This window comes from Vicugna pacos, chromosome X (genome assembly GCF_048564905.1).
Source record: "Vicugna pacos chromosome X, VicPac4, whole genome shotgun sequence".
Taxonomy (NCBI): domain Eukaryota; kingdom Metazoa; phylum Chordata; class Mammalia; order Artiodactyla; family Camelidae; genus Vicugna; species Vicugna pacos.
In genome coordinates this window covers 32,220,866-32,243,641 of record NC_133023.1, presented here as the reverse complement: position 1 = coordinate 32,243,641, position 22,776 = coordinate 32,220,866, and the positions used below count along the sequence as shown (strand labels likewise).

The following is a 22,776-nucleotide window of genomic DNA, read 5'->3' as shown; positions in this document are numbered from 1 at the left end:
AGAAAGATAAAAGGAAAATTGTTAGTGATAGCAGTGTGCTGTTATTCTTTTGCATTTAATTAATATGAGAAAATGAATATATACAGAGTAAAATATATCTCCTTATATATAATGACAAAATGACAATTTGAAAGCTGAAAATGTATAAAACAGATTCTTAATTCATAAAGTAGCATAGTGTTAAAAATACTTTTGTAAAAAAGGCAGTTTTTTAAAATTGAGGTATAATTGACATATAACAGTTTCAGGTGTACATCGTAATGATTTGATATTGTATACACTGAAATGATCACCACAATAAGTCTAGTTACCCTCTGTCTCCATACAGAGTTACAAAATATGCAGTATCATATTAATGACTACAGTCACCATGTTGTACATTATATCCCTATGACATTTATTTTATGACTGGAAGTCTGTATCTCTTACCTTCTTTGCCCATTTTGTCCCCCTCAACCCCCTTCCTCTCTGGCAACTACCATTCTGGTCTCTGTGTCTATGAGTTTTGTCTTGTTTGTTCATTTGTCCTGTTTTTTAGATTCAGTGTATAAGTGAAATCATAAGGTATTTGTCTTTCTATATTTGATTTATTCACTTAGCATAATACTCTCAAGATCCATCCATGTTGTCACAGTGGCAAGAGTTCGTTCTTTTTTATGGCTGAGTAGTATTCCATTATATACATATATGTATGTGTGTATATACCTGACATCTTTATCCATTCATCCATCAATAGACAGTTAGATTGTTTCCATATCTTGGCTATTATAAATAATACTGCAGTGAACATGAGGGTGCACATATCTTTTTGAATTAGTGTGCTTTCTTCAGATGAATACCCAGAGTAGAATTGCTGGATCCTATGGTAGTTCTGTTTTTAGTATTTTTAGGAGCCTCCATACTGTTTTCTATAGTGGATACACCAATTACTTTCCCACCAACAATGTATGAGGATTCCCTTTTCTCCACATCCTTGCCAGCACTTGTCATTTCTTGTCTTTTTGATGGTAGCCATTCTGACAGATATGAAGTGATATCTCATTGTGGTTTTGATTTGCATTTCCCTGATGATGAGTGATATTGAACATCTTTTCACATATCTATTGTCCATCGGTATGTTTTCTTTGGAAAAATATCTATTCAGATCCTCTGCTCATCTTTTAATCAAATTTTTTGGCTTTTGTTACTGAATTGTAAGAAGCAATTTTATTTTGAATTCTGTTCTTGAAAGGTAATTATATCAACATCTTATAATAAATAATGATTGACAACATACTCTACTGTAATACTTTCAATAATACAGTCAGCTTTTGATTAGCCATGGTATTTGATATAATGACAATCTAAAACCAAATAAAATCCCAGAGTAGTTTATATTTGAGTACTGTGCTTCACCTTCTCATTTACATTCTGATTGATTTATTCAACAAATATCCAAGTGCCTACTTCATGCAGTATACTGTGCTTGTAGCCCTAAAGGCATGATGTTCTTAGTAGAGAGATGAGGCAATATATCTATTATCAACTGCTACAGAACAACACAGAGTGACTTTGAACAACAGTTGCCATTTATATGCTCTCAATTCTGCAGTTTGGGCAGAGCTTGATGGGGACTGCTCGATTCTGTTTCACAGGCTGTTGGCTGAGGTGGCTTCACTTACTTCTCTGGCATCTCAGCAGAAGTGGATAGAACACCTGGAAGCTGGCTGGGCCCTCTTTGTGGTTTCTCATCTCTCATTCAGAACATCTCTGTGTCTCTCTGTCTCTGTCTCTCTCTCTCCCCCTCCCTCTCCCCCTCCTCCACATGGCCACCCTTTCTAGCAGGACAGTGTCCTGTGGCTTGAAACAAGCAAAAGTGAAAATTACCAGGCCTCTTGAAGCCTAGGCCTGGATTGGCACTGTGTCATGTCCTATGCATTCTGTTAGTCAAAATGTCACAAGAGAAGCCTGGATTCAAGAGGAGGAAAAATAGATTGCACCTTTAGTTGGAGGAGCAACATATATGCACAAGGATAGGAAAACTTTTTTGTGGCCATCTTCTCAGACAGGCAAAACAGATAATTATTATCCAAGGTAGGGAGTGAGAAACATCATTTAAAGACAGAATCAGAGAAACTTCATGGAGAAAGTTAGATTTGAGTCTAGCCTTGAGTCACTAGTTAGTTACATGGAGACGAGAGGACAGTTCAAGCAACAGGAACAGTGTGTGCAAAGCCTCAAAATGAGTTTTGCATTGAATTTTAATAAATTACTTTATTATCTCTAAGGCACATGTCAAAGAATTTTGAAGAAGCATGCAGAAACATGCTGAGGAAGGGAAGAAAGGAATAATTCTCAAACTGCAAATTAGTAAGAGGAAACCACCAGAAAAGGCACCATTCAGCATTGAGTTGAGAAGCAAACTGTCAACACAAGAGCACACACACTTGTTGGTATCATTTATATCTCAGTACCTGAAGTCTGTAATACATTTTGTATGCATAAATGTAATACTCAAATTTAGTTAATTGGTAATTTTGAATTTGGGTATATTTTTCTTAAGACACTCATCCAAAAACATGTATTGAGTACCTACTGTGTGTCGGCCACTATTCTAGGAACCAGAGCTACATCAGTGAACAAAACAGACACAATCACTGTCCCTCTAGAGCTGACTTTCTTTTCAGGGAGAGAGATATTTTACTCACTGAGCATAAATAATTCTACTGTGTAGTAGGTTAGAAGGTGAAAGAAAGGACTACAGGGGAAAAAAAGAGAGAGCAGCCAAAGGGACAGGGACTTCTGGAGAAGGGGTTGCAATTATAGATAGGGTGATCAAAGCAGGCCACGTTGAGAAGCTGACATCTGGCAAGGACTTGATGGAAGAGAGAAAGGGCTAACTGACGTCTGAAGGAGAAGGGTTCTGGGTTACAGAACAGCCAGTGCAGAGGCACTGAGGCAGAAGCATAAGTGGCACGTTTGAAGAATAGCCAGCAGACAAGTGTGGCCGAGGTGAAAGGGGAGAATGGCTAGTAGAGGAGGTTAGAGAGGAAAGGAGGGAAGGGACTTTGACTTTTACTCTGAGAGAAATGAGGATTCACCAGGGAGTTTTGAATGAAGACAGATGACGTCTGACTTCCCAGGGTAACAGGACTACATTGCTTTGTTGGTAACGTATTGAATAATGGCTCCACGGTGGAAGCAGGGAAACAGGAGATGGTCCTGCCTGGCAGGGCCAGAGCGGTAGCAAGGAGGTCGTAAATAAGCAGATTCCAGATATATTTGAAGGTTTTGTCAACAAGATTTGCTAATATAACTCCAGTAACTTAGGTAACCCGAAGCAGTTTCATTCGGAACTTTGTTACAGTTTTCCAATGTAGTGGTCATTATAAAGCTTTAATAACAATACATATCACAAGGCTAATAATTTAAAATTTCATTTAATGTGTTGTTTCTATTTTTGCTAATAAAGCAGCCTATTAGCTATTCTCATTCAGACATTGTTTATTCAGTGACTTGTCTGTATGTAGATTTCATTTGTATGTAGATTTTAGTTTCTATAGATAAAGTTTTCTTCCCTTACACTTAGTAAAGAAAATAGAAGACCATTGCAATGTATCATTCCTTTTAGAAAAATTCAGATTATTTAATCATCTATTTTATCTAGCCAGGAATATTGTCATATTCTCTCCCTCCCTTGTTCTGTCTCTCACATAGTTCTTGGCATTGATCCAAAAGCATTGGGTTTCCCAAAGTCTTAGCATTATATTAATAGTACTTTTCTCTTTACTTGGTAGGCATTTCTTTTTGAAATCATTATAACCTAAGTCAAAAATGTTTGGTTATTTCAGGTTGGATTTGAATATATGGTGCCATGTGACCTATAGTGGAAACTGTGGGCTTTGGAGAAGCAGTTTCACATGAAATTGTGTAAAAAGTAATTGTATAATCCTTTGAAATTAGGGAAGGTGTGTCGTCATAGTACAGCATCTCTCAGTAGCCACAGACATTTGGGGCCAGGTACCTTGTTGTGGGAGGTTGTCCTGTGTATTGTGCCTCTACCCACTAGATGGCAAGAGCATTTCCCCCCAATTGTGACCATCAAAAATGTCTCCAGACGTTGCCAAATATCCCCTGGGGCACAAAAATCACCCCTGGTTGAGACCCATTGTCATAATGTTCTATTTCTCATGCTTTGCCTCCTTACAGGCGTTAATTTAAGCATGCATGCAAATTTCTGGGGTTTTTTTCCCATCATCTTCCCTTTTATTCCTCTTCTTCCTGTGAGAGGATATGGAAACTTTCATTATGTTTCAGTGTTTTTTTCTCTTTTCTGCCTCTCACCCCTAAATTAAAAGTACTTTAGAAAGAAGTAGTACAGTTTTCAAGGTAAATGCAACTCCTGGCTCCTTGCCTGCCTTCACTGGCTCTGTTCAACACTGAGAGTTGGAATTTTCTCCTCTCCTGATTCCCGGAGACGGCCTCACAATGCATCACCTCGGCGCGGAGAGACAAGTAATCCTTAGACCTTTCTCTGACCTACTGATGTGTGATTTACTAACTGGGGTTGAAGTTACTCAGCTTCTCTGAATGCAAACTGCTGTACACACGATCACTTTCTAGTCTGAACAGGGCCTGTGCCCAGGAGGTTTGGGGGCACCACTTTTAGTTCTCAGAACTTCAAAACCCAGTCGCACAGATGCTCAGCCAGAAGCCTCCGCCCAAGCGTTCCTGTATGTGGTTCCTTTAAATGGTTTTCCTCGCTAACCCGTCAGCACGCCTGGCCGCTCTTTGTCCCCTTCAAGTCTCAGTTCTCCTTTCACCTGCGTAGGCCAGACTTCATTATAAATGGGCGTTCACGTCACACTAGTTGCCATGGCATTGTGGATTTCTTACAGTATTTCTTCCTCTGTTGCTCTCAGCTGCTGACACTTCTTTTCCATCTCTTACCACAGCTCCCAAAAGTCCCTCATGTTGTATAAAAAAAAAATTGAGATTCTCCTTAAAATGAAAACTTACTTTGTTCTCTACATTCCTTACTGTAAGAAGCACACTGGCTCCCCTCCTGCTATGCTTTTGTCAGGTTGTTGAGCATAATGTGCGTGTTCAGCTTGAACATGGGGTTTTAATACTTAGAAATCCAAGATAAGTTTAAGACGATCTTGCTTCTCTTCTCCCACCCGTCCACCTACAAAAAAAAAATCAATTCCTTGATTTAACAAGAAAAGAATGTTTCTTTTGCTTATTAGACGTGAATCCTTTCACTGCTCCTTTCCTTCTGAGCCAGGGGGAGCAGGCATGTGTGATACAGCCACAGCACTTTTGCTGTCAGGTATAAAACCTTCCTAGCTGTAGTAACTCTTCCCATTGGTATCAGTCCAGGCTCATGGCATTAGGCTGCAGGATAGAAATGTTTAGCAAATCACCAGTGTCCTCTGTGCTCCCTTTGTGGTTTGCTAAGCAAGAATTCCTTTCAGCTTGTCTTCACACATTTGTTCACAGCTCCCAGCCTGCAAAGGCTGGGTAGGCTGCAGCCACCCTTACCAAAGCACAACAGGCTTGACATTGCAGGGGAACAAAACTTGCCACGCCCAAAATGTGTCTATTTGAGGGCTGGTTGTTAAGAAACAAAAGACTCAGGAAGTCCTTCTTTATACCTCCCCCTTAACCACCTAAAAGAATTTAAAGGGTCTAGTCCAGGAAGAGTACTATCAGCAGAGATATCTGTAGAGAATATGGACTAAGTGTGGTCGAGCAGTCTGCAGTCTGGGGAGACCAAAGTCCTCTCAGCGCCCCATTGTCTCTGCCTGGTCCAGCAAACATGTGTTTACGAGACGTTTGTTTTTCCATCTCCATGTGAATTGCCTTCCTCCCTTTTGAATCCCAAAGCTATCCCCGCCTCTCCTTCTCTCCAATGGCTTCTAAACTTCAATTGCCCAACTTGTCCTTGGGCTTCATATTCTAATGGAACCCCCATAGGTACATAATTAAATTTGGATTTTCTCCTGTTAATCTGTCTTGCATCAATTTAACTCTTAGACCAGCTGGAAGAGCCTACGGGGTAGAGGAAAAATTTTTCCTTCTCCCACATCTTCCTCTTCTACCCGGGGAATAGAAACTCACTTCCAAGTTGAATAGTCTGTCCTTAATTTTCCTCGTCTAGTCTTAATAGTTTGTGTTCCTGATTAAAAGTTTGAAAGTTGCCTTAATGGGAGTGTGTATATGAAAGGTTGGGGGAAATAAACATTTGTCATGCCTCTTTTCTATAATTAAGATATAATCTTTGTTGACCTTTAAGTCAAAATTTGGGGTTTCTGAAATTATGTTTGACTATCACTTACAGACACATTAAAAACATGATTTTTCTGAAATCTGCACTTTAAATTTAGGGTAAATTTAGAAAGTGACACTTCGTATAAAATATTTGTCATTACATTAAATAGACAGTTCTTCAACTACACAGAAAATTCAATGTGATTTGCAATCATCTATTCAGGAAAGCATCTATGGTGTAAAAATAATCATGGTGATTAGATAAGCTCAGTACAGAGAATTAAAGTGCAAGTTTTTTATCAGAATGAGTAACTTAAAAGGAAATTGCATACCTCTTTTTCTGCCTTTTTTAAATGTAGGAAGCTCTACTTTGGTGTAATATCTTTTATTTAAAGTAGGGGTGATGTAGAGTGATTTTTTTTAAATGATGATTTTTAGAAGTTATATATATTTTCAAAACTCCTAAGTGCAGTGAGGTTTAATGTGGTATTGCTTATGTCAAATGAAAACTATCAGTCATCTCAATTCCTCTTAGTCTAATGAGTTTTAGTTTTAAAACTTACGTAAGAATAAAACCATTGATGTAACTGGAGAGAAAGCTGGATGTCTTGGGAACTCTCCTGGTCAACTTTGAGTTATTCTGTGATTCTCATGCCTTTGAAGTTTGTAGATTGGACACCCCTCTTTACAGCTAGCCTCTAGGGAATCACCTGGAGTTCCTAGGTCTGCCTTTGTCTTTGTAAATCAAAACTAATCCGCCAGAAATAAGATTGCTCCTATAAAAGAATAGATGTACACTATAAATATTTGAAGTCAGCACGTGTTTTTTCAGACATTTCTCTGAACATTTTCTTCTCTCAGTTAAGCACTGAAGTAAAAAAAGGAGAAAAATATTTATTGTTTGTTTTCTATTCTTTTTTAATGAAAATTACACAGATATGTTGGAAAAATCTCTCGTGATTTTGAACACATGGCTCTTGGGGATTCTGTACAGTGAATTGTTTCTGCATTTTTAATTCTGGAACAAAACATGCTATGAGATGAAAGGCTTGGAAGTGCTATGTGAACTTACTTTAAACTTCTTTTTGAGCACTGAAGTAATTTCCATGTAGGGAATAATGAGTCTTTAAGCAACCTCTAACAAAGTAGCAGGTTACAGTTAATGTTTATTCAACTGTTTATATTTAGTTCTTATCTGAGCAGAGAGAATGCAAGTACCATAGGAGTAGAAATACAAAATAGACTATAGCTCCAAAGGTGCTTATGACCTCTTTGGAAAGATAAAATACACAGTCTTTTTTTATTTTTAATTATAATATATATAATACAGAATATAGCCACCATCATTTGTCTCACTGACAAGTTTACATGGAAGAAAGAAATGACCATTAAGAGATGCTTAATCCTTAAACATTTACTTAGATAATGAAGAAAATTTGGGTAACTTATTTAACTATGCACTTTAGTTTTTTCATCAGTAGATTGGCATACTTTACGGTTGTGGTGATTAAAATAATACATGTAAAGCATATAAGCCGAGTGCCTGGCACATAGTAACTGCTTAGTAAATGATAACTGCTCATAGTAGTAACATCATCTGCTTTAATAATAGTAACATCATCTGCTTTAATAATAGTACCTGTGAATTACATAGTATTTTTCCATTCTACAAATGAAGAAATTAACACTTAAGGAGGGTAATTTGCCCAAGATTGTCCGGCTAAGATGTGGAACTAGGATTGAACCCAGGGAATCTAACTCCAGAGATCAGTCTTGCAGCAGTGCTATTAAACTGCCTTATTCATTTATTTTGCAAAAATTAATTGGACATACTTACATGCCAGGTACTGTTTGTCAGTAATAACATTATTTATATTGAATACAGAGGAAAATACCCCAAATGTGATGAAGATTGGCATAATAACATTGTATTACTCTTTTTTATTTTGACAAAGCCTAATCCAAATATTTAAGCATATTTATAAATAGCATCTACTTAATGAATACTGTAATCAATGAATATTGCTTCTCCCAGGATGGTGAACCACATAATAACAAATAAATAAGGTATTTATAAAACCTTGGATTTTTACGGTGCATTGTTCATACATTTAGATAGGAATTAAGTGAGGAAATTTCTTACTTTTTTCTTTTACTCATTTTTAAAGTTACCAACAAAACATTACCCCTTGTTTTCTAACTACTAGAAAGCAGAGAATTCATAAACCATTTGCCTCTTTATCCTATAGTTGTGAAATACTGTGTTCTGAATAGAAGCATCCATGGTTGAGTTTAAACAGAAAATGACCTATTGGTTTCATATGCGGTGGGATCCTTTCAATATGCTTGACTTTTGCCCCTCAGAGTCTCTGCCATTTCAACTTTCAGTATAAGTAGAACCACAGTGAGTTTTCTGTTTGTTTTTAAAAACCAAAGAGGTTTACTTGGTACCTATTATCAACCAAGCTATCACCTGTTAATCCTATAGTTTAGGGTCCCTGATAGAGTCATATGAATACTTTTCTGTTTGGTGGTGTTTTTCACTCAGAAATCAACCAGAAGGTTATATATGTGGTGAATTAGATTTTGTAAAGAGTTTGTATAGTGTCTTCTTGAACGTTTTATCTAAAAAGATAAAGATAATGGGGTCTGTGCTACTTCTGGCCGATGCAAGACAGGTGAGGATGTTTTTTATTTCGATTAAATGATTCAGTTGCTGACAGTTCTCTCTTTGGTGTAGAACAAAAAAAATAGGTTTAAAAATGCTATATGGAAGGAAGCAAACTATTAGGAGAATCTGGATGACCAAAAGATGCCTTTTCACAGAGCTGTAAGTCAAACTCTTCTCTGTAATGGATGTACAGGTCCTTATTTTTCTCAGATGGCTGACAAAAGAGTAGTACGATGTTACTACAACTAAAAATGAAAACCCAGTAAATGTGGTTCCAATGAGGCCTGCGATCTGAGAGATCGTGGCTCCCAGTTCCGTCTGCCGGTTGTAGCACAGGCTCTCATCTCCTTCCGTAGCCTCCACAGCTGAGTAGTATATGATAACTGGAATAATTACGCCCAGTACAGCCACCCATATGTAAACACAGAGTTTTCTAGCAAACTCAGGCTGGCGAAATTTTTTCAGTAAATGGCCGTAAAATATTTTCTCATAGCACGAAGTGGTGTCTTGTATGGAATCCTTTTTCATTAAGGTAGCATAGCGGCTTATGGCAATCCAACTTAAAATTAGGAGGCTGACAAACATACTTACATGCATGGATAGAGTTCCCAAAAAATTGACCACCCTGCATTGTGCAGATTTATATTCCCATTGAAAACCTTTCAAGAAATAGATACCCATGAAAGGCATGGCAGTGCACACAAGTAAGTTTGCAGTCACAAGATGTGCTAGATAGATGTGCGTTGGTGTTCTCTTAGCTATTTTTGTTAAAAAGATCCATTGAGAGAGAGAATTTCCAAAGAGACCAATGATACAAAGGAACATATAAATGATGGGTAAAGCCATGGAAGAGATCATGGATGGTTGAATACATGTTGAGTTGTTACTCATTTATATCAGATTTCCTTGAATTTTGCCACAGGAGCTAGAACAGAATTGCAGACATTTAACATTAAAATTATAGATGGTATTTAAGCTGAATCGTATTTTTTAAAAAGCATTGGATAAAGTAAAATAGTAACATGAATGTATTGGATGGAAAAGGAAAGTATAGATACCTTCTCACCTTTTCTAATCACAACTGTCCAAGTGAAATAAAAGCAGAAGGTTGATTATTGTGGATACTGGCTTTGTCTGAAAAACAAAATTTGATAGAAATAGTTATATGCTGAGATTTATTATTTTATACTAGAGTTCTTATACTAGATTTTAAAGCAATTTGTAAATGACAATTGATTTTGGCCTAGAAAGGTAACTTAATAATTTAAGACACATGCAAGCAATACCTACTAGCCAAAGGAAAGTGTTGCGAAAGTGTTTTGTAGCCACGTTAACAGAGGGAAGACTGATTTTTAATTAATCACTTTAATCGTACATAAGTACTTTTCAAAATGGTGTCTTTTCACGGCTAGATTAAAGAACTTGTCTATAATCTAACACTGTTAGAAGTCTCTTCATATTTCAGGAGTAAACTTAATTCTACATCAGCAAATACTCAGGCAAGATCTTGAACAGAAAGAAAGTGTAGTGACCAAAGATAACACCAAAATCCCAGAGTCCTTACCAAAGAGCATCAGTAATTTCTTATTTCAAATATTTAATGCTAATCTATGATACTTCAGTAAAAAAGCTTAGTTTCGGATTCTGTGTCAAAGCTGTAGTTGCTACTGCTTGTTGGTTAGAGCGCCCTCATGTGTCTTTGTGTGTAATTTAGTATCTTGGTTTTTCAGAGAATTTTTTTTTAAGAAGATACTTAATCGCAGCCTAAATGCAGGTAGGATTTTATGTCTAATTTTTAATTTTTTTTTGCTTCAGAGGGTACACAGGAAGTGTTTTAAGAGTCACATATAAACTCCTTTTCATTCTTATTTTTCTTGTTCCTTTAGTTCTTTCAGGTGGGAATAAGAAAAGATTTTGGATTTTGGTCAAATAAAAATCACAAGCTCAGGGTGAGAAGGTATAGCTCAAATGGTAGAGCGCGTGTTTAGCGTGCACGAGGTCCAGGGTTCAATCCCCAGTACCTCCACTGAAAAACCAAATAAATAAACAAACCTAATTACCTCCCCCTGCAAAAAAAAAATGAGCTCTATTCAGAATATGCATCATTTCTCTGTATTTTTTACTATACCTTTCTAAGTACCACACTTTCCACTCTTTTATAATCCAGAGTGGGGATTCTCAATTATTTTTTCCATCATATTCTCTCTTTTGATAAACACAAAAATTTTTACTACATACTGCCTTCTGAGATTCTTACATGTTCCCAGCCCCTCGGGGATATTTCACTCTCTACCCCTCTTCAGAATCATGATTACATTTTTTTACATCTTTGATTATAGAAATAAGAGTTTTCCCCCCAAATATATTATTATAATTTTGAAATAATTTTTTAAACCAAACAGTTTTCGCCCAAATACTTGAAAGCTTGAGGGCTGTACGCTGACTCAAGGTTCAAGTACTGAGACCCTTAATGTCTAACAGTGTCTTTAGCATTTTATTTTGTTGCTTTCCAACTTTTATTTAGAGAACAGTCCATATGCTTCAAAGTGCTTTTGTATCTGAATCCAGTACAGCCTGGCAAATTGGAATTGACTTAAAAATCAGTCAAATACAGTGAAATTAGCCAGTTTATTTCTTAAGAAAAATTTATCTAATCAAAGTAGATTTTTGTATTACATAAGGAATGAAGCTTCCTTTTATGATGATATTAAAGAAAAACATTAGCCCCTGCCTTGCATAGATAATACATTATATATACTAAAATCGGTAAAGGTGGTGCTTCTGTATTAATGATAGTATGCCTTTTTTTTTTTAAACTAGACCACCTCATACAGCATCTGCTATCTCATATTACTCATTACCATTGCCTAATTTTCTATTTCACACTAGCAAATTCTTCAGAACAGAAGAGAAGTAAAAAGACTTTCACAGAGGCCGGCTTTATCAGACAGGTGACATTGAGATTCTAGGAACCTTCACTATAACAAACAACTAGGTTACCATCTTTAGCTTCCCAAATATCAACTTGTATCTACTACGTACCTCTCCTGTAAAAATAAAGTTTGATTATAAAACTACTAGATAATTATTTTCTAAAATTTAGAAAATACTATAGAGCTTAAGAAATAAAAGTTACATGTTGTATATACAGAATTGCCCCCTAGAAAATGTGTACAAGTTTGCATTCCCCTCAGCAAAACATCTTCAGTCACTCCTGTACACGCTGTGCCTCTGCTAATTTGACAAATGAAAAAAGAAGTCAACAATTCTAACTTCAGTTCTAATGATTATCTACATAATTAATATGCTGACTACCTTTCTTAATGATAAGTTTTCAAAATTTAAGCATTTTAGCCCTGTTAGAGTTTTTTATAGAATTAACTTTTAAGCTAAAAGTGAATGATCAGTCTTACCTCTGAGTAGTTTATGCCAACCAAGGCTCTATTTTTCAGGGCGGTGATGCTAAATTTCAGACTTGAAGTTCTCTGATCATCACTCTTCCAGTATATTTCAGTTTTAGTCAGTGTGAATAGACTCTTGCATGACACCAACTATAGTGGGAAGAAAACAAAATTAAACAGAATATTGGAGAAATTCAGTAGTCATAGTAAATGTAGCAACTATCTTCTCAAAAAAAAAACACTCATTTCTCTATTTCTATAGTGGGAGGAAGTTGTGGACAATATATATACTGTGCTTCCTTATGATTATTTCATGAACCAGTTACACCTCACTTAGCTTCATTAGCATGTTTGGCAGAAGTTAAGTTCAAAGGTTTACATCCCCATGGCTAGTTAGTTTTATACAACACAGTGGTAGAGGGAACCAATCCATAGTAACTCAGTAAACTCTGGTACAGATTTGTCTGTAAAGTCATTTGTGGATGGCTTGTTTGCAGTTCATCTTGATCAAGAACAAAGGGAAACAAAGCTCAACATTTTCTTACTTGTAGCAGGTTACTGGAATCAAATATCATAGAGCTGAAATAGAACTTTAAGATCATCTGTGGGTAGAAACCCTTTGTTTTGAGGAGAAAGAAGTGAGGCCCTGAGCAGTACGCTGTAAGCACAGGCCACACCCCGGGGTTTGGGTCTCCTCTTGGTTACTAAGGAACTAATCCATCCTACTTCAAATTGTCCTCTGCTGCCTCCATTCGTGTTCAAAGTAGCACATTGTTTGGAGCATTTCATAATGGATTTGGGGAATCCTGGAAAGTTCCAGAATCTGAAGACCAACTATACCTGAGATAAAATGAATAGTTACATTACGATATAAAGAATTGTGAAACCAGTTTTATGTAGAGGATTGTTTAATCAGTCTGTGAACTCTTAACTAAATGAAAGCCGACTGCGTATAGCTGGGGAGCTGGACCTGCATCACGCATCCCTTCCTTGGGTAGTTAAACCAGTGGGAGTCTGAGAATAGGAACAGAAATCTAATTTCATCAAGCCTGAGCATTTTAGTTTTCAGGGAATCTTCATTTAAAATTAATAGAAGTACTTTGCCATTTCTCATAACCCCCGATGCTTATCTTCTTGCACGTTGATTGCATAAATTCTTCATAATGTTTGCTACTATTTCTCTCTGAAACAGAAGTGAGGACTACCTGAATGTCTTGATTCTGTTCTGCTGCTATTCATCTTTGCAGTGCTTGCCATCATCTAATTAAGAACAGTGACTCATCCAGGCTTCCATGGCCATTGATTGCAGAGTAGTTTGCCTCTGGAACTCCTATCATCTTTACTTCAAGAATTTTTCATGTTCCAGGAAGGAATTATTTAGAACAACAACAACAAAACAAAAACAGTTTGAAGCAATTTAGAGAAGAAAGAATGGGAAAAGAATGTTGTTTATAAGTGATTGACAGATAATTTTAGTATTACTTGTTTGAGGCTTAAGCACCTTTGGTTATATATATATATATATATATATCTCCTTTCTCTCCACAAGTTATCTTCCATTGTCCTCAAACTCAGAAGATGATGCCATCATTTCTAAGGTTATTCAAGCCCCAAACCTATGAGTCATCCTCAATTCCTCTCTTGCTTTCACATCTCACATCCAATCAGCTGCTGCTGCTGCAGCTTCTAGGACCACCACCAGTATTAGCTGCATTTCATGGAAGTGTATTATGTGCCAGGCATCCTGATCTGTGCTTTACATGCATGTCTTATTTAATAACCACAATACCCAATGAAGTAAGTAGTATGAAATAAGTGTCTTCATTTTAAGAGTAAGGAAAATGAACCTCAGAAAGGTCACATAACTTGCCCAAGGTCATAACCACCATCTGTCCTCACAACATGGTAGCTGGCTACCACCAGAGCAAGCGAATGAAGAGAACAAGGTCATAGCTGCAGTGCCTTTTTTTGATCTAGCCTCTAAAGGCAACACTGTCACTTTTGTAGTATTCTGTTGGTCACACGGGACTAGCAGTAATTCAGTGTGGGAGGGATAAATATCAAGAGATGATAGTTGTTGGGAGCCATCTTGGAAACCAGCTACTGCAGATGTCGGTCAACCTTTCAACCAAGGAAGAGTCAGAAGTACTGCTTAAAATGATGGTCAGACAACTGATAATTTATCAGGCAAGACTGCCTGTATCGGTGTAATTTTTGCCATTTCTTCCTTTATTTTGATTTTTAGTGCACTATAGTTTTCTTAAACAGTGCAATTCACTTCACAAATATTTATTGGAGTCTCTGCTGTGTTTCTAGTGGAGTGTGGAGGTTGCAGAAGAGATGTATTAGCCACAAGCTAATTTAGGGTCTCTGGAAATTCAAGAGATTCCACAAGCAAGCCAAGAATTCAGATTAATACATGTTGTATGGTACAGACTTTAAATGCTCTGTAAATGAGAAAAGGGAGAAAACAGTGAATCAAAGTGATTCTGACAGGCCAGGAGAACTAGAAGGAAAGAGAAGAGAACACATAGTAAACAGCAGTTCTGTGCCAGTACCGGGCAGAGCATTTTCCATAGAAGAGCCCTAACAATGGGTGGTGGTAGTCCTGTCTTACACATGAGGACATTGAGTTACAAAGGGTTAAATAGCATGCCCAAGGTGGCACAGCTAGTAAATTAACTCTAAAGCATGTGTTTGGTTTTTTTTTTTCCAACCTCACCCTCTGCCTTAGCAGGAATAATGGTTTTTCTCTAGGGTCATTAAGGGTACCTTATGATAGGGAAACTGGAGTCAAGTTTTGTATGCTTTTTAACTTCATTCAGACAGGGTTTCCTGTTCTAGGCTCTGAGGTAGCAGAATTGACTATGGAAGAACTCAAACCCAATTTTTTTCCTATCCTTGAAAACCTTGGACTTCATTAAGCTACTTTTTTAATCCCATCAATATCAGTATAAATTCTTTATGACTTAAGTGATTTTGAGTTCCCTAATTGAAATATAAAGAAATTTTTATTTCCATTTTTCTAAGATACTAGGAAATATTATTGCAATGAGTCGAAAGTATAAATGTCAGAGAATATAAGATTAACAAAAACATAACTCATCAGGCAGAAATTTTAAGAATTGCAAGTTCTCTGTAAAGGTAGCCCCTTGAACTTTTCTCACTCAGGTCACCAATAGTTTTCTTGGGTTCTCATTCATCTTTCTCATGCATCTGCTCTTCAAAGTTCTGCTTCTGTTATCCAAGTCTAAATGCTCTTGCCCAGCTGTTCTAATTACTTCCTATATCATCCACCAAATACTGGCCTCCTGTGTGTTCTGCTCTGACCCTTATGATTTACTCCTTGAGGTGTTAGAGCAGCTCCCCAGAGTGTCATTCCTGCCTTGTGTGAAGTTTCCTGCTTTTGAAATATTTGTTTAAGTATGAAGTGTGTTTTTAACTCTGGCCTCAGAATTCGTTTAGAGTGGTTCAGTAAGAATGGTTCAAGGGGCACGCATGCTGTAAATTATTTTGCCAACCTGTAGTGAGCTGTATTCACCAGGGGTGCATGAGAGCTTTCCTGACTCACAAGGATTATTGGGGTTAGGATTAGGGTCCCTTTTCAACCTGCCTTGGAGTCAGAACCCAGAGGACACAGGACAGCTCAGTCATACCAGAACTTTGTGCTTCAATTAGACAGTTATTTGGGGCTACCCAAGCTCGAGTCTTCTAAAGTTGCTATGGTTGGTCTTTTAAATACTCTTCTCTGACCCCTCGGGAGGCTGGATGTGGGAAGAGAAGACATGCCTTATATAGTCCACAGGAGAACATCACATTCAAAAGATAGTTTCTTCAAGGAGGGGTGGGGGACAGTGGAAGCCTTTATCCAGTTCATTGCACACCCGAACCAGTGGTTGCCTTTAGGAGGAGTGAAGCTGAGCTCTCTTAGTCAGAGCTGTTGTTTGCTCAAGGCTCACTGAGCCCCCCTACTCTCTTCAGGATGTGGTGTCTGGCCACAGCCCTGTGTCTGTCTCTGCGCGCAGGCCCTCGCCACCCACTACAAGCAGCTGTAATCATGGCCGTCCCACCCTTAATCAGGATGTGAAGATTTTCTGCTTGTTCCGCAAGCTGGTTTCTCAGCCAACCATGGGAGTATTTCCCTTAAAAACTATTTTGAAACAGCAGAAACTATGGCCCAAAGTTTGGAAATTTATAATAGCACAGAAAAGTGATAAGCCTTGGAAGAAAGGTCTAATGACGAAACGTAAATGGACCAGCCATTCAGAGTTTCACTATAGTTCACCTTTGCCTTTTGTCTCTCCACAGAGGCTTGAATGCACTGGATAGACACTGTCTTCTAGAAATGCACACGATAGAAACATGGTGGCAGTCTTTAGAATTGGAATGCCTTCAGAGGTAGGAGTTGGAAAGCAAATGGGAAGTTAGCAGGTTTAAGGAAAGGGAGACTTTAGCATTGGATTAGAAGAGGCAAAAATATTTTTGAGGACAGTCAAATTTTGAATTTCAACATTGAGTCAGTTAAGTTTGGTTCATATCATGCTTCATAATCGATCTTTTTTTTCAAGTTCTTTGAAAAGCCAAAAGTAGATTAAAATTTCTGAAAATGAAGCACTTGGTAGAATTGTAAAAAAAATAATGTAAGCCATCATATTGCCACAGGTGCAAAACACATACATACACCTATACCCCGGAAAATAATGAGTTGGATTGCCCTGAGATACAGGGAATTAAAAAGGCATCATGTATCAGTGCCCAGAACCCTCACCACTGTCCCTTTCTTCCCAAGACCAAGGTTTCCTGGCTATTTTATTACCAATCACTTCTTTGGAATTTCTAGATTAAATTGTCTTTTGAGGTTAAGCCCCCCTGCTCCATATCACTTCCTGTCTTTATTCAAGAGAGAAAAAGAGAGGGGTGTCAAGGGAAGATGAGGAAGAGTTGGGTATCTGAGGTCTTATCTTCTGTACCTATTAATTTCTAGATTTATTTTGTCCTATTAAGAGCCCCAAGTATTGAAGTAGCAAGCTTCCCTGAGAACCACTTTTAGAAAATGTATAATAATAATAAATAACCACTGAAGTACTTATATATATAAATTCATTTAGTTGTTACAATATTTAATGAAAATATCTCTGAGATGAATACCATTTATTACTGTCATTTTCTAGATGAGAAGATTTAGGTCCGTAGAGGGTAAATAACTTATTGATGATAAGATAACTGGTATATTGTAGGGCCTATATTTGAACCCCGATGGTGCGACTTCAGAGCCCATCCAGAGCTGCTACTGGAATCTGGATTGTTGCTTTAGAAAAGGTGACCAAGTATCCCCAGTGACCAAAAATGTATCTCGCTTGTATACCTGTTTCTAGTTTTCATTCTGGAAATTTACTCATTACTGCTAGCTCCTCATTGTACAGGTACTTTTCCCCTTTGTAATTGATAAGTAATCTGAGGGTCATATTTTGAGACTCTCTGAATATGGTTTTTCCCTCTCACCCAGTGGATTTTAGTATTTATTGATGGTCCTTGCCTAAATCATTTCTTATATTGGTGGTTGCATCTTTGTAATGTTTTGACAGATGGAGATACATTAGACTTGAAGTAGTCATTTTAAGGTATCACTCTAAACAAGTCTTGGTGTTTTAGATATTTCTCAAATTATACTATATGTGGCATAGTTTCTAATACTACCATGTGGTCTCTTCTTCCTCTTCCTCCATCAAAAGTCAGCCTATAATTCCCCCCCCAAATAAATACATTTTTAAAAAGCCAGCCTAAAATGTGTTGTTTTAATAGACCTCCAAATAAAATACTGAATCCAGGAAATACAAGTTCTCTGGGATTCCATATCTCCAGAAATACCTGGTAGAGAAAATTTGAAAGAAGAAACCAGGGTTCAAGTCTGTAGATAATCATTTCTTTGGCAACGCTTTGGCCAGCAGAGGGCAGTGTATCACCGGCCCTAGTTAAACCTCTTCTGCTGTAAAGGCTGCTGAAGCATAAACTGCCCACCTTGCACTATTTTCCAGCTAGAAACGTCGAACAGTTTAAAAGTTTAGTTTCTTTTAAGCTCTAACAAAATGATAAACTTTATTTTAGTAGCTGAAAAACACTTTACACCTGATAGAATACAAGTAATGATATGGACAATGGATTTCTGTCCTCAAGATGAAAACCCATTGACACTCATCTGCCTTTAACAGGCTACGTCTTTTGGAGTTTCATTTTGTTTCGTTTTGTACGAGTGATTATACCAAGAGTCACCTTTGTAAAATCATTCACAGCCACAGTTATCCTGGTGGTAAAAAGAAAGTCTGACATTTTATTATGTGAAAGTTTTTCTCATATCTTTTAGCTTTTTAGACTTTATTTTTAAAGCCATAGCAATTCATGGACATAGTTTTTAAAAGTCAAGTCCTACTAAAAGGCTTGTAATGAAAACGTGTCATGTCTATTCAGTTGCCTTATTATCCAGCATATGCTTGTTTTATCTCTGACAATACAGAGATACTAAATCTTCAGTAACCCTGCCACTCCCCACCCTGCAGTGGTTTGTAAAATAGATAACTCCCCTTCTCTCTCACACCCAGATACACACACAAACACATGCACGAGCACACACACAGCTTTCAAACAAAATAATTTGAGGCGTTGTCTTTTTTGTTAATGAAATTACTATATTTGTTGTCACCTGTTTAGAAATTAATGGTACACATACTTTGTATTTTTTATGCATTATATGCATCATTTATCTATTGCTGCATACCGAACCACCCCTAGACTTGGTGGCTTATGACAACAGCCATTTGTTCACTCTCAGTCTTACAGTTGGTCCTGGGCTCAGCTAGACAGTTCTTTCAGTCTCACCTGGGGCCATTCATGCAGCTTCTTAGTTATCTGGCAACTCAGCTGAGGCTTGGATGGTCCACAGGGACCTCGACTCATGTCTGGAGCCTCAGCTGAGATGGTTGTACAGGCTGACCATCTTTCTCCGTGTGATCTTTCACCCTGGGTTCTTTACACCATGTTGGTCTCAGGGTCTCAAAAGTGCAAAACTGGAAGCTGTGAGTCCTCTTAGGCCTTGCTCAGATGCCATACAATGTCCACCACTTTTAATTGGTCAAAGCAAGTCACAATACCTGCTCAGACTCAAGAGGTGGGCAGAGGCTCCATGTCTGGATGAGAAGCGCTGTGGAGAATTTTAATCTACCACATTTCATTTAATGTGCTTGCGATTGCAATGTCCTAACTAGATTTTTATATTTTTTTCCTAAAGTATAGTGCATTGGCTCTTCCTTGGGAATTAATATAGTATGTGTACCTCAGAGTTCATTGTTTCTTGGATAATATCCAAAAAGAAAAGGGATACCCACTGTGCTCCACTCGGGTCTTGGAGCTATTATTTTCTTTTGATTATTTCTTACTTTTAATACACCTTTTAATATATCATGAATTCATGCTGTTTCCTTTGTACTTTTTAATCCTCTGTAAATAGCTCTTTCTTTTCTATTTCCAGAATACTAATCTAGCTTTTCAGTAAAACTAGAAGAAAAATCTGTCTGCTAACTTGATCCTAAGAACTGGGTGATTAATTGACATCTGCAATAGTAGAGTGTAAAAGGGTATAGAAAGATGATGAGTCTGGCTTGCCCCTTTGGTAGCTTCCCCCCTACCCCACCATGCCAGGTTGTGCTTAGTACTGGAGGTTTAGTAATTTGCAGATCACAAATGCCAACTGTCAGAGCGTGAGACCCTCATTTACTTACTTAGCTGACTCCTCTCACTACTTGCCACATATATTTGGAACTCTATAATCAGTCTGCACAAGAGCTGACCCTGTGTGTTCCAGTGTTTTTCAAGTCTCACTGGCCACAAAGGGGAACTGAATATGAACATGCATGCAAACCTCATCAGTTCCCTTTGCAACCAGCTGAGCATTGTTTTTAATATAGCAGAAACAGTGTTCTTCTTTTGAATACAAACCAAATTTCCACACAAATAATGAAGCATTTCTGCTTCTGACAGATCAGGGGACACATAAGAGAAAAGGGTACTAAATTGTGAGACCGGCAATTAAAAGAGAAAGTCAGAAAATAAGAGGTAAAACTGAATTGGGAAGAGAAAGAGGTGATGCTGAGTACAGGAAAGGGAAAAAAAAGCGGGGTGGGAGGATTGAGGACACTAGAAAGTTGTGGTGGGTGATAGAACATGAGAAGGGGCAGGAAACGTAGAAAGGAAATGTCTGTAACAGGAAAGGGTCTGTAACAGCATTGCCAGCAGTGTTAATGGAAGGCATTCAAATCTTTTGGTCCAGAAGCTTGTCACTGGATAAAATGTAAAAATATAGCACATCAGAATGATTACCATTCCCACCTGAGTTTATGCTATTGAGTCAGTTTTACAACGAAGGTGCCTTGTCCCCATTTCAGGATGCAGTGCGGTGACCTGTTTGACCACTCTGATTACACAGAACGAAGCCAAGTGTCAGAAAGCAAAGAAACCTTAGCACCTAACATAAATGTCACAAAGCTCCCAGAATCCATCAAATTATTTTAGATAAAGTTTAAACAGACTCTCTAGCTGTAAATATTAATGAATGCCTATGGTGTGCTGAGCAAGGAGCAGGGGCCAAATCCACTACAAAAAAAAAAAACTCTGGGAAGCTGCTTGGGGACCATTGACCATACAACAAGCAGCCTCCCTCCTCCACCCCCACCAGCTGTACCCACCTGAGTAGCCCTGAGGGCATGACTGTGTTGGTACAACCTGATGGAGCAACAAGATCCCAGGTGGCCCCTGGTTGCCACTCATTTTTAAGGTGTTGACTGTTCTGTAAAACTCAAAACTTCTATTAAAGGAATCTAAAGAACATCTCATCCAAATTTTACTAAATGCTCGAAATGCTTTGTTACCCTCCCAGCCTGCTGAGGACTCATACTATATTGGAGCAGGTCTACTAGCAAACGACTCACTGGCTTTCTATTCCATTTGAGATCTGCAATTGTTAGAATACCCTCTCCTACAATCTGGTGAAACATGCTGCTTGCAGTCCTCATCCTTCACTGGTCCTCTTTCAGCTCGCTCCCTGCAGCTACACACATGCACATTTTTGCACAGATGTCTTTCCTTTAGCCTTCTGCTTTAATCCCATTCTTTCAAACTGTCCTTCTTCTGGTGTCCTCTCCTCTTCTACTTGCTCAAGTTTCAGAGTATGCTTCTGACTCACACAAAATAGAGTGGGTCTGCGACTGTGCCTGTCCTGGACAGTGCTGTTGTCAGTGAAAGCTGAAGTTCAGTTCCCCATTGTAAGTGCCTCCCCCCGCACTTCATTTGACCCAGGTCAGCTTCCACTGTGTAGCTTCCTAGTTCTGATGTTTACCTTCAGCTTCTGACCATTCCATTGTATTATTTCCCCTGCCTTTCCCTGGAGTTTGAGTATTTCAGTAACATACATTGAATGTTTCCTACCGGCCAGGAACATTTATTCACTCATTCAGTCTTCATAACAACAATGCGAGTTAGGTACTCCTATTACTCTTGTTTTCTCAGTAGAGGAAAGAGAGCTTGTCCAAGGTGACATAGTAAGTGGTGGAGCCAGAAATTGGACTCAGGCAGTCTGGCTGCAGCAGCTGCCCTTTAACCTGTCTGTTATGCCTCTCAGTTCATTATTTAATAATGTTTAATGTCACTGGGCTAAGAAGACCCATTGGATCCAGCCCCACCATAAGGCTTGCCATGGCTTTACCAGTGGGATGATAATACTCCTGGTCCACTGGTCACGACCTCCTCCTGCCCGACTCTGTTTGAATGGGCAATACTAACATCTTCTTGGTCCCCCCTCCTTTTTTTCCCCCACCTGCTAGTGAATGGCTAAATCTTTTTAAAAATATGTCTACACATTTAACAGATCAACTCCTGGTCTGGGAGACTTTCTATCACTTTAAAATCGTTTGCATATCTGTTGTACTCAGATGTTTGAATTTTGTAGTTTAATTCTCAGCAAGCATTTCTATTTCTGTGTTCTCAGGGGACACCTCACTGCACTTCTATGTACTATTTCTGACTGTAATGCCAAGCTATCTAATTATAAGATAAGTCCATCAGCAAATTCTTTAGCTTGATCCTTGAGGGATGAATATATTTCAAAGGGTCAGGGTTCATCAAGATTTATTGACTAGAGAGCGTCTTCCTTTGCTTATGGTATCTGGCAAAAGAAACCATCAGCAAAGTAAGAGACAAGTCCCATACTGGTAGAAGTTGTTTGCAGCCCATATAAAGAACAAAAGATTGGTGTACAGAGTATGTAAAGAACTATTTCAACAATTTGAAATAAAAAAGAAAGAAAAGAATAAAAGCAGCTCATTAAAGGGAAAGACGGAGACGTGTAGCTATGAATAGGCCATTCACCCAAGGAGAAACCTGAATGGACAAAACACTGTGAGAATC

General features: G+C 38.0%; 2 protein-coding genes across 9 annotated transcripts in view; one reads left to right on the top strand and one right to left on the bottom strand.

Moving 5' to 3' along the window:
* CASK (calcium/calmodulin dependent serine protein kinase) overlaps positions 1 to 22,776 on the top strand; it is a 315,531-nt gene that overhangs the window by 151,835 nt on the left and 140,920 nt on the right. The gene's annotated exons all lie outside the window — the stretch shown is intronic.
* GPR82 (G protein-coupled receptor 82) lies at positions 8,483 to 12,475 on the bottom strand. Its single transcript, XM_031671301.2, has 3 exons — positions 12,337 to 12,475; positions 9,990 to 10,057; positions 8,483 to 9,848 (listed from the first exon to the last, which is right to left on the bottom strand). The coding sequence occupies exon 3, from the start codon at positions 9,812 to 9,814 to the stop codon at positions 8,816 to 8,818; it is 999 nt and encodes a 332-aa protein (XP_031527161.2). The 5' UTR covers positions 9,815 to 9,848; positions 9,990 to 10,057; positions 12,337 to 12,475; the 3' UTR covers positions 8,483 to 8,815.